We start from the raw sequence: 12,021 nt of genomic DNA, 5'->3' as shown, positions 1-12,021 counted from the left end.
ACACACACACACACACACAGGAGCAACTTGGGGTTCAGTATCTTCCCCAAGGATACTTTGACATAGGATGGGAGAAGCCAGAAACCAGAGACTGGCTTTCCAATTGGTAAATGAGTTGCTCTTCCACCTGAGCAACAGTGGCCCTAGTCTGAGTCTAACCTGAGAGTGGGAAGAATCAGGAGGGGGAGTTGAGGGATGGCTTTGCTTGACATAAGCATGACTTCTAACCCTTACCCAACACTCAATTCAATGGTAAAGCATGGAAACCTTACCACACACACAAGTTCTCCACACAGATTTTCACTATTCAATTGAGACTGAGATCATAAAATTTTCGAAGATAACAGTAAATTCTGATATTGGTATTAATATATTCAATATATATATTAAGTGTATAGTAAAAGTATACCATATTTCTTTTTATGATTCTAAAAATACACATTTTTCCAACTATTATTGCGACCATGTGTTTATGCTAATCTAGCCATTCAGTTTCCCCTTGTGGTCTGTGGATGGACACGTTGTCATACTCCCAGAAACATTTTCCATCTGGGTAGACATATTTTAAAAGTGATTATTCAGAACAATTTTGAATTGATTTGCAATAACCTGAACTCTTAGAACAAAATCATTCCCCCTACACCAACACAAGTCCTCTGACTGTAGGAGTGAAGTGCCCAGGCTTTTCTTATAATTTATCACCTGTCTGTGGTTGGACTTATCCTGCTGACCCCTCTGTAACCTCAAGTTCCGCCCCGTATCCTTATCAGGTCAAAGCTCCGTGAAGCAGCTCTGACTGGGCAATTTAGATGTTATAACTTCCTTGTCCTTCCTCGTGGTCTGGTTAAAATATCTTACAGTTGTTTAAAGAATGAGTTCACTTGTCAGCCAACTGAACCACACAACTCTATGCACAGACATAAACACCCAAATTAGAAACGTGTACTTAAACCTGTTTGAAAAAAACAAACACATTTCTAGTTTGTAATAATGTATTAAACAATACATTACAGTGTACAGTATTCATAAGTGTTCAAATGCCAATTCTTTGACTTTTGTTCCCCATACTTCCAGTGCAGTCTGTAATAACGCATTACTGGATTAGTAGATCACTCAGCCCTTTACTATAAAGCTATCTGTCTAGCCATCAGCATACCAAGTCTGTTTACTCTGTTCTGATAGCTGCTCAACAAGAAATTGCAAGGTACTCATTGACCACGGAGGGTTTACAAGTAGTGTGCTATTAGGATCCCTTTTATTCCCATTGGAGTTGTAGTTAAGGTCAGTGTTTAGAGAGTAACACATCTGTCTTCGGTATGAGCAGAACACCTCTGCTTGTGTTCATGGAATCAGTTTTATGGCGTCTATTTACAGATTTCAGGATAATATACGGTAGAGTAAAGCAATCTGACAAACTATGTACTCTGTGTAAGTGTAGCTGTACTAACTCTAAACATGACTGACAGATGGCCTCATGAGATAAAACAGAACAATCATTGTATGTCTCATTATTCGTGTCTGAGCAGCAAACTCTTTGTAATGTGTCAGTATGGCGTAACAGATGCTGCTCTTTGTGTCACAGTCATGAGAAGGGGACATTGTTCAGTGTACTGATATAAGGGCACATATTTTAGTCATGTCTCAAGAACGTTGCAAGTGGCCTTCAAGAAAAAAAAACCTCCCATTTTCTTGGAACATGATGCTGTTTTTTGCCCTTTAATATCACTGCCCCCAAAACTATTTTGTTCTAGTCCTGTGGAGCTTTTCATTAGCACTATTCATGTAAAGCATGGTTTCACTGCCGTTCAAATAAACTGGTGGTGCATACTGTGTTCAGGGTGTCCCCAAAATCAAATATTTTAATTCCTCAAAAAATAATCTCAGTCTCACTATAGACATTATGCTTAGCGTAAGGACTTTTTCATAACCACTAATCCAGATCATACAGAAACATATCAATGACTAACCTCATTCTCTTGGCTTACATTTTATCCATTTTCTGTGTCCTCAACCTATTTTTTCTGCCTCTGCGATATGGGGACACCCACACTGTTACTGAAAACTATAAAACCCTCTTCCTTCATCTTTCCTGTGCTAATGTTCATTATTAACCCAACTATAGATCTGCGACTGACCAAGAGGTAGCAGGTATGTTAACCCTCCAAATCATCAGTGCTATTTACATGTCCGACTTCCTTTACTTCCACAGTTAGGCAGTACTGTACATGTTTGATTATTTGTTCATTTATTTATTTATTTTAAGGAATATTTCTGTTAGATTAGGTAGATTGTCTAAATTACAGCTTTATTCTAATTTCTTTCAACCTCAAAAATCCTGCTTTTTATGGATGTCTTGACATTATACTTAGTTGTATAGCCTGGGAGAAGAGTAATACTATATGTACTGGAGTTAAAGGAGCATTTAGACATGGGGATGGCTGACAACATCTAATGTATTAAAACACGTGCAAACATCTGTGGACATACAGTATGTATGGCACAAATAGAATTTCTAACCAGCATAAAAATTAGTAACTGACCACCTTTATTCTCCAACACAGGGTGAACTCTCTCAGGGAAGCTTTCATTGTAATTTCTTAAATAGTCTTCAGGAATAGTTTTCCAGGCTTATTGAGGCACATTCAAAGCCTTTTTGTTCTGTTCTCTGTCAAGATGATCCCACACTGCTTCAGTAATGTTGAGATCTAGGCTTTGGCGAGGACAGCCCATGACTGATAGCGTTCCATTGTGTGTTTTTCATTTTCGGTATTCTTTTACTGCACTGACAGTATGTTTGGGATCATTATTATACAGAGAAATCAAGCTGTTGCCTGTCAGTTGCTTTCCAAATGGTGGTATTGCATGATTATTGCATGATGGATCAAAGTCTGATGGCTCTTCACTGCGTCCATAGTTCCATCAATTTTGACAAAATCTCGAACACCACTGGAGATCCAAACCATGACAGAGCCTCCACCGTGTTTTACAGATGGCTGCAGACTCTCACTGCTGAACCTTTCTCCTGACCATACTGATGAGGTTTAACCAAAAACTTTTACATTTTGATTCATTAGTCCATAACACCTCTTGCCACTGATTTTCAGTCCGGTTCTCGTGTCAAACTTTGGCCTTTTCTTCCTGTGTTTTTTCCTGTAACAAATGGCTTCATGACAGCCACCATTGCAATGAGACCATTTCTAATGAAACTTCAAAAAACGTAAGATATTGTTTATCTATATATAGTTTTATAGCCATGACACTTGTTATTTTGTTCACCACATCCAGTTTTGTCAAAATGTTTGACAACTCAATGTTTGACTGGCTAACAGCTCCTTGGAAATCATCTTTTTGGTGCCAAAATGTAAATTTTTGACTGTCAAACTTTATTATGTTTGTTGTTTTTCATAATTTCAACTAAAGGGGACTAAATTATATCTTTGTACCAAAAGACACAATTTAAAACTTGTTCTTTGCCAAGTTGTCTCTTTTGTGTAGACACAACATTGGTTCACCCGCTTGAGTAGCAGCCTTTTGAGGTTCATTCCTCTTGAAATGGTCAGATACAAGAATTGGATTGAAAATGAGTAAATACAGGCCACAGTCCAAAGAAAAACTTCAGATCTTCAGAAACACTGGAGAAATGCTGTTGCAGATCACTTGATTTGAATGGAAAAAGTAAACTGGATGAATTTCTTGATTCTGCATGTAACAGCTAGCTTGTTGATGTTAGCTTGCTTCCTGGCTAATACTGTAGCTGGCCCAATACAAATTTTTGTTTTCATCCACATGCTGAGTTTGTGTTGGAGTCTGTGTTGAACTGAGATGCAGTTATTTGTTGTGTTAGTGAACTCCGTTTCCAAGCAGACATTAGCAAGTGTTGTATTCTGTTGACACTGTAGCGCACCGAAAGAGAGGCAATGAGGCAAGGCACTGTGAAACATGCATATGCACAACAATTTCACAGAAAATCCAGCATGTGTACTATACGCAGAAATCAGTCTGATGCAAAAAGCAATGAAAATCAATGAAAAGGTAATTTTGTAAACTATGTTACAACCCAGTCTCACACTGGCAATAAAATATGCAATGAATGCTTTAAAACTGCTTCATATTCTCACAAACAAAAATCTTTATGTTGGAGTAAACTCTCAGAGCAGGTGCAGAAAATGGCATGGGCCTGTGGTTTTGTTATAATTTCAACATACACACTGCTCCGCATCCTGAATATGTGACCATTTGTGTTGTTCCTGATCTGTTATACTGTTACCTCACAAAACAAAAAAATCGATTATATATCTAAAACCTTTAGATGCACCTAAACCCTTAAACAACTGCAGGATACTTTAAGTATTATCAGACAAGATTATCTAAACCACTTCATTTGATGCTAAATTTGAAAAGGAATGGTTATGCAATGACTGTAATTTACCATTATAGCAAGGAACTGTTAGAAAACACTAGAAAAAAAAAATACTCTAATGAACTAAAATAAAATAAGAATTTAGAGGAAGGTTTAATATTTGGGGCATTCATGAATGTGTATTGAGACTCTTGGTGTGTCTAGGACTGTGAGCCAACAGCTTTCAACAGTTCTTTTTTTTTTTTTTATTGTAATACTGTACTGATTTTCCTAAACATTGCCTCTGACATATACCCTCCAAACAATAATAATTAAAAATACTAAAACTAACACTCAAAATGAATCAAAAAGTAAACTAAGGCTAAACATTTTCAAACAAAAATTAAGCTGAAATGAGTTAACATGCTCTGGAAATTAACTGAAACTAAACTGACTTAAAGACAGAAAGTTAAAATGAAATTAAAATGAAAAAACTGATTAGAAAATACAAAACTATAATAACTCTGATTAGATCTCACCCTGGAGATTTAACCCACATCCACAAGCAGAGGCTTCAACATGCTACAGGTAACCTCTGCATTAGCACTGCATGCATAAAACATCAATGTATTTGGAGCTGGCTCTAAATAAAAAAAAGACTGGACAAGTGGAAGTATTGAAATGCTGCACACATATATTTGAGGTAATCTTACTCTGGTATGATTTAAATAGCTACTACAATGAAGCTTTTCACTTGCGGATATCTTTGACCTACTTCCTGTCAGGACCTGAAATAGGCAGTTTGGCAGTGAAATATCTATTTTTAAGCTGCTCTCTCTCCCAGTCAGTAGCCCAATGGAAAAGAAAGAATGGACTGTACTCCCCTGAGGTTTTTGCACTCTATGGTTAAGTAGGGTACTACAGTTATGCAGTAATAAGACTCATTTTACTAACTCACAAGACATGAGCATGACAGTACCCCCACACACATGCACAAACAGCTGAATGATGATGCAACGATGCTTATTATTTTGCATATAAACATGCTTAGCTCGGCTTAGAGCAAAGACCGCAAATGCAGTAATTTACAGGGAAGGTCTTGTTTGTTTAGTACAAAAAACCCTACTGTTTGCTTCTTGGATACCTCCCAATGATGGTAAGTCTTGATATACCCAGCCACTGTACAACTCATTTTTACATTTAATTTGGTTTGTTTTTAACAATTAACGGATGATTTCTGTACTAATTAGTAAACTTTTGAGGTGGTGGGGTATAGAAGTTTTATGTTAATATAGAGCTAGTGCGCTATCCTGCTTCCTGCTGTTTTCAGTGTGCTGAGCTATTGTTTCTCAGTACCTATCTGTGTAGCTTTACATTTAATATTCGTGTTTTCATTTATAATATCTTCTGGTGAGAAAGTGTCTAAATTGTGCTATATTTTCTTCAAACTGACAAGACCCTGTTTGTGGTTCTGTCTCAGAAACACCACTTACTAAAAGAATTGTCAGTTCAGATGGTCATTGCATTGTTGATATCATTTTGCTATGCGCCTTTGCACAGCATTTATAACGTCTGCTGACTTGTAAGTGCAAACGTGGTGAGTTCTTGCCATGTGATTTGTCTTTTTTTCGTAATCTATCTGCATTGCAACCTGACATCCCGTTAAAGCTGTGCAAACAATATCCCCCATCATCTACCTCAGCTGCTCAACTCCTGTCTCTAATTTGGACTCTGTTATGAAAACAAACAGAATTTAGGAACATTATTCTATAATTAAGCAGTAAGTCTCTTAGGGGCTGCGCTCTACAGTGAATTCAGAGCCCCTAAGAGACTTTGCTGACATAAGGTGGAGCAGAGCTGGAGAGAAGCCTCAGATTTTTGTGCTTTTGGCATGAAGGCAATGCAAAAGTTGTCTCATCTCCTTTAATTAAAAAGCTTTTTTGTTGAGCAGGAATAATGACACAAATTCAAAGCCGTGTTCCGCCAACTACCAGTGCACTAGGCTGCACTGATTAGCTGAAATATGTGCTATCAAAGCTTTCCTTAACTCCTTTCTGTGCCTTTGTTGTTCTTCTTGAAACACTTTCTTTGTTGTTTTCCTCCACACCCTGAAGTAAAAGGTGAATATCTGTGCTTTCATATGGTTTGTGCTTAAGTCAGTTGTTTCTATTACATATAATTTTCTTTCTTTAAATATCTTGTAAAGTTAACTTCCCGCAGCAGCAGTTACCAGTGCATACCTAAACAATAAATGTACGATCTGACTGATTGTTGAAAGTGTAGTATTCCAGTTGTCTGCTACAAGAAGAGTTAAAAAATTGAAACTGTTCCACTGACACTACAAGGCACTGACATTTTTGGATTATGCACATTCTGACTTGAATGACACGGATCTCGTATTAATAGGACACATAAGTCTTGGTCCATGTGGTCTATGATAAACACCATTCACATTACAGGTCCGTTTTAAAACAAGGTGGTTGCAGGATCACAGGAAAGTACTTTCACCTTCAAGACACTTGACCCTTGAGCTCTGTGTGTTTCAACAGTCAACTCTCCTCAGGTCAGCTGAAACCAGACGGCAATAACTGTCTCAGGGGCTCCAAGCCTTTTCAGAACTACACACCTTTGGTGTGTGTTTGTATGTGTGTGTAGTATGATGCAATAAATCAAAGAAAGACAGATGAGCAACAGGTGGGAAATCACTAAGAGCTGCCATGGAAATGGTAGGAATGAAAGGTAATCTGGAGGAAGTAAAGGGAAAAGAAGAGAAACGGAAAGAAGATAAATGGGAACACATGTTGAGAAGTAGATGGGAAAAATCAAAGGAGACAAAAAACTGAACGAAGAGAGCTGGCTAGAGAAACGGGACCTAGTTGGTGAATGCAGAGCAGGCGAGACAGCAGGGAGCCTGGGTCGTGTCTAAATAGCAACAATCGGATAATTTAATTCAATTCAAGCTTTGATTGCAGAAGCAGGAAAGGACTACTGAAAGATTACTTTCATGTTGACTTTTGCCATTATTGTAATTACATCTCCATGTCCAGAAAGCATTTAGTCTTTAAACCTTCAATAAGCCTTATTTTAAAATGGAATCACTTGCTGTTTGAAGATTTGTGACTTGGCTCACAGCTATGGACCTGCAGTAGATTTATTTTATTATATAACATATATCATCATATTACTTTTTACATTTATCCAGATTTCTGCAAACATGTTGAGACAACATAATCCAATTGTCCTCTCCTTCATAGGTCATCCAGTTGTTTCTTCTCCTCTTCTCAAAATGAGCTCCTGGGTGGTGAACAGGAAAGGAGAGCCGCAGTACCGACGGCACTTCTTGGCAGACAATAGCATTTTTCACGGTAAATATCAAATAGAAACATACACAATATTCTGACACCTGCATGTCTTGAGAATGGACACTAGAGGGAGATGCATTGCCAAAAAAAGTGCTTCAAGTAATATCAGACTAGAATCAGACTGCAAAGCCAATACAACAAAACCTCCCTATTATTGTGTAAAAAAAGACAGCTGCAAGCAACTGACTCAGTGCATAACATACATGGAAAAACTGTTCATAGATGTTTGTGTTGGCAGGTTATTGGACTTTCTTTTATTGCTTTCTTTCTTTTATTGATGAAAAGCATCTCTTTGCCTTCCATGAATTTCTCACCATGGAAAAGAGTACCTGTGAAGTTAAAACAAGATATCTCTTATCTGTTTCTCACATTTCCATCAGTACAAGGTAATGTGTTTATGAAGCTGTTACCAAAGCAATGATTTTCAAACCATTTAATAATATACATAATTGGAATGATCACAGAGACAACATATCAAATGTTGAAACTGACTGATATGTTGTAACTGCTTGTGTTTTTAAAACATATATTTTTGATGACAGTAACATTTTTCGAAGATGTTGGGACAATGGCAACAAGGGATCATAAAATAATAATTTGAATAATTTGACTACTGATTAGGTTAATTTGTAAGAGTACAGAGGGGAGAGGTCTAGAATTCATAGAGAATCTAGACTTTTTTCAAATAAAAGTAGGCAGGGAGTCACCATTCTGAAACTTTGCATGGGATAAAATGCAAGAAAATTCAAGAATTACAGATTTTTTAAAATGTTTTTATTTTTTATTTTTATTTTTTTATGGTCAGCGTAAGCAAAATGGAAGATATTTGGGGATAAAAATATCTGGACACAGTGTCACCAAAGCAAATGTCTGTATAAGAAGCAATATGGAAAAAAATAGATGGAATATTTGTGACATTTGGGCACTCGGCATGTGCATGGACTTGGGAAGTGATTGCCAGAGAACACAGTTCATTCCTCCCTCCACAATTAAAACTGCCACTCAGACCTTATATGTGCAACATCCAGAGTTGAAAACGTATTCTGTTCTTTGATGCATTGAAATTATTTTTGGAAATCATAGAGGCTACAGCGAAGAAGACCGATCCAGATTATTAGCAGCTAATACCTGCTTGACTGAACGAGAGTGCACTGGTATCTTTAGCATGGGTACCCCTTATCTGTCGTGAAGGTACCATCATGCCGGACAATGTATACAGGTTTTGGAGCATTGCTTTCTTTCTTTCTTTCTTTCTTTCTTTCTTTCTTTCTTTCTTTCTTTCTTTCTTTCTTTCTTTCTTTCTTTCTTTCTTTCTTTCTTTCTTTCTTTCTTTCTTTCTTTCTTTCTTTCTTTCTTTCTTCTGTTACCTTTGTTATATCAAACTATATCATTCAAACAACAGCATGGCATTGTAGTGAAAGAATCTAGGTTCTAAACTGATCTGCCTCCAGTCCAGACCTGACACCCACCCAAATTTTGTCATATTGCTGTAAAATGACAAAAAAATTGACTACTGAAAAAATTACTGCTGAAATGCATTGCTTTTAAAACTCCAACAGTTCATCTCCTCACCACCCAAGCATTTACAGCTTTTTGTTAAAAGAAGAGGTGCTGAAACACAGTGATGTTAAAAATACCCCTGTCATCACATTCAAAATGACAAAACAGTCAGTTTTCAACATTTATATATTACATTAATAGTATTTTCAAGTAAAGGGGGTTGAAATTATTTGGACATCACTGCATTTTATTTTTTATTAACACTACAGCTTCTTTGGAAATGCCATACTTTTCTTTTTTGTAATACACATCATCTGAAATGTTGAGAGACTTTACTGTTTACGTTAGATATAATCTAAGTCGGTTTTTCCTTACAGTTTTTCTTAATCTGAACTAAATCCAGACATGCAGTTGCATCAGTTTGATCTTGATCTCTGCACTGACAGCTCTGTCAGAAAAATCCATGAAAAATCTCTGATGGGTTGGTTTGCTTCTGAGTTTGACACACCTACAGCCGACAAACCATTTACAGCCTCACCTTGACAAACTGCCTCCCGACTCTCCATCCTACTTCGGTAGACTGTGTGCTATGCTTTGGCTGTACCGTTTCTTGTCAGTGAACTGTAGTAGAAAACAAGCATGACTGCTTCAGTGCTCTTCTGTGGATGATGGACTGAGCTGACTGACACAGAGAGAAAACACAATTACTTGTTTTCCCATCTGTTATGCTTAGAAATCACCATGTGTATGAAATTTCAGACAATTTCTGGCCATGTATTTATAATTTGTATATATAATTTCTCTGAGGATGAAGTTGCCTTTTCTTTTAGAATCTGGGAGCTATTAATGTTGGGAAAATGAAAAAAGTGTAGCCTGCTGAGCACAAAATGAGGATGCATTTTCAGTGAGTGCTAACCAATTTAAAAAAAAAGAAAGAAAAGATACTAATCTTTTAACTGTTGTCTAAGCTGTTGTGTCATTTTAAGAGGTGAAAAAGGAAGAAAAATCAAACAAGCTGTATGAAATATCTGCTGCATCATTTCTGGAGTTTCTATGTTTCCATTAATGTCCTTGACATGTTTGTCCTTTACTGTCAGAGCATATTTATTTCCCTTTTCACTTCTTCACTCTGCCTCTTTTGCTTCTTCCAAGTTGCTTGCAGCCTTGTGAATTATCAAGTTGGCTGATTTTGTTTTTTGTCTGATCATGATATATAAACTAGACACTGCCAGGTGTTTTGGGCTGGGCCCATTAACTGTCTCTGATCAGGCAAGTGTGGATGAAGAGATGTTTGTGTTTAAATCAGAGTCACCAGTTACCTTCTAATACCCAGGATGATAATGGACAACATACAGTCATGCAACACTAAACTGAGGGCGACACGTGTTCAGACATGCATTTTTGTTTCTTCAGACAGCACTAATCGATTTGGTAACCTCTGCCTCTGGCTCCCAGTGTTTGAACACTGCGCGTCTGTGTGTCTGCTCGGTCATTCCGAAATTGTCTCTCGCAGTCCTAAATGAAATGGCTTTAACGAGGACCAGTGGACGAAACTAATCTATGAGATTCAGACTGAGTAAACTTTCATTAGGGAAATGACTCTACTGGGATGATACGCTCCCGGCTGGACACACACATAAAAACGCTCACACGCAATTTAAACGCTAAAAAAACCCCTACCTATTCATTAATGTTTACACGGGACTTGCTCTGCCTCTGTCGCTCTCTCTGGGGAACCAATATGTCCCAATGTGTTTATTGCATTCCTATTATTTCACGAAGCCTGCTTCCTGTTGTGTCTTGGAGTAAGCATGGAAAGAGACAGGCAATGTAAAGTGGGTCATAGCGCTGGCATCGCTGCGCAATTGTGCCGTATTTGTTGTTGTTGTTTTTATCGTTTAAGACTACAATCAATCACTGACCAAAAAAATATGCTTGTAACAAAACAAACGGATGTTGCACGAGCTGATTTTGGTGAGGAATTTAAACTGTCGTCAAGCAGCTGATCCACGCAAAAAAAACAACAACCAAAAACTGGCGAAAATGTCCAAATGACCAACTCGAGTGGCTAAAGCCAACGCGCTGTGCGCTATCATTCACGTTCATTCATTCCACGCCCGTCTTGAGCTCTCGCTCATTAACATCCACTCTCCGCCAAACCCATCGAGCGTGTGAGAAATCGGCTTATCGTTTTGCTCCCGTGTTGCGCCTGGTGAGAGGAGAGGATGTGCGCGCACAGGCTGTGGATGTGAGCTTTGGTGATTTGTGAATCCACTCTGCAGACAGTACAGGGAGGCAGGTACTGAGGAGCAGTTTGCTTCTGGGGCTTGTTTTTTGGATTCTTAAAACAAGTGTCACTTTATGATTATGACGCGCTTATTGTGAACAGTCTAGTCATCATGGAGAAATGGACTAATCGGATACTTTTTGATGGCATCTTGGCATTTCAAACCGCCACAACTAGGGAATAAAATGATGCCCGAAGCGCATGGAGGGATTTTGTGAGACCAACAACTTCAGTCCTAAATGGCAGAGCTTGAAGTTTGCAGAAATCTTAGTTTGGAGAGGGGTAAGTGATCATTTTCAGCACTTGGACATTGTGGTTATTTGGTATATCTGTCTCACAGAAGACAGTGCGGTGCACACATTCCTTCGCGTGCGCACCAGCCTACATCGCAAGAAGGCTGGAGCGTAATATCTCCACTGCGCTTGTTGTGGGGAATTATCATCACCCACTCTGCTACAAACGCTGGAATAAGGAACCTAATCGCGTTGTCATTTGCATGAGGGATTCATTAGGCAGTATTTAGGCTGATGTTT

At 38.1% G+C, this 12,021-nt stretch overlaps 1 protein-coding gene across 3 annotated transcripts in view; it reads left to right on the top strand.

Annotated features, from left to right (window-relative positions):
• Nucleotides 1–12,021, top strand: part of plch1 (phospholipase C, eta 1) — a 71,176-nt gene that overhangs the window by 3,043 nt on the left and 56,112 nt on the right. Inside the window, exon 2 of one of the 3 annotated variants that reach the window (XM_076873262.1) lies at nt 7,594–7,704. The exons of 1 other annotated variant lie outside the window; for it this stretch is intronic. In XM_076873262.1, coding sequence (XP_076729377.1) covers nt 7,626–7,704 — 79 coding nt within the window. In that variant the 5' untranslated portion in view covers nt 7,594–7,625. Of the gene's footprint in view, nt 1–7,593; nt 7,705–11,359; nt 11,771–12,021 lie in introns of those variants that run through there. One more of the 3 variants, XM_076873263.1, reaches the window with a different exon arrangement.

This window comes from Maylandia zebra, linkage group LG14 (genome assembly GCF_041146795.1).
Source record: "Maylandia zebra isolate NMK-2024a linkage group LG14, Mzebra_GT3a, whole genome shotgun sequence".
In the NCBI taxonomy this organism is placed as follows: domain Eukaryota; kingdom Metazoa; phylum Chordata; class Actinopteri; order Cichliformes; family Cichlidae; genus Maylandia; species Maylandia zebra.
This window is presented reverse-complemented; position numbering and strand designations above follow the sequence as displayed.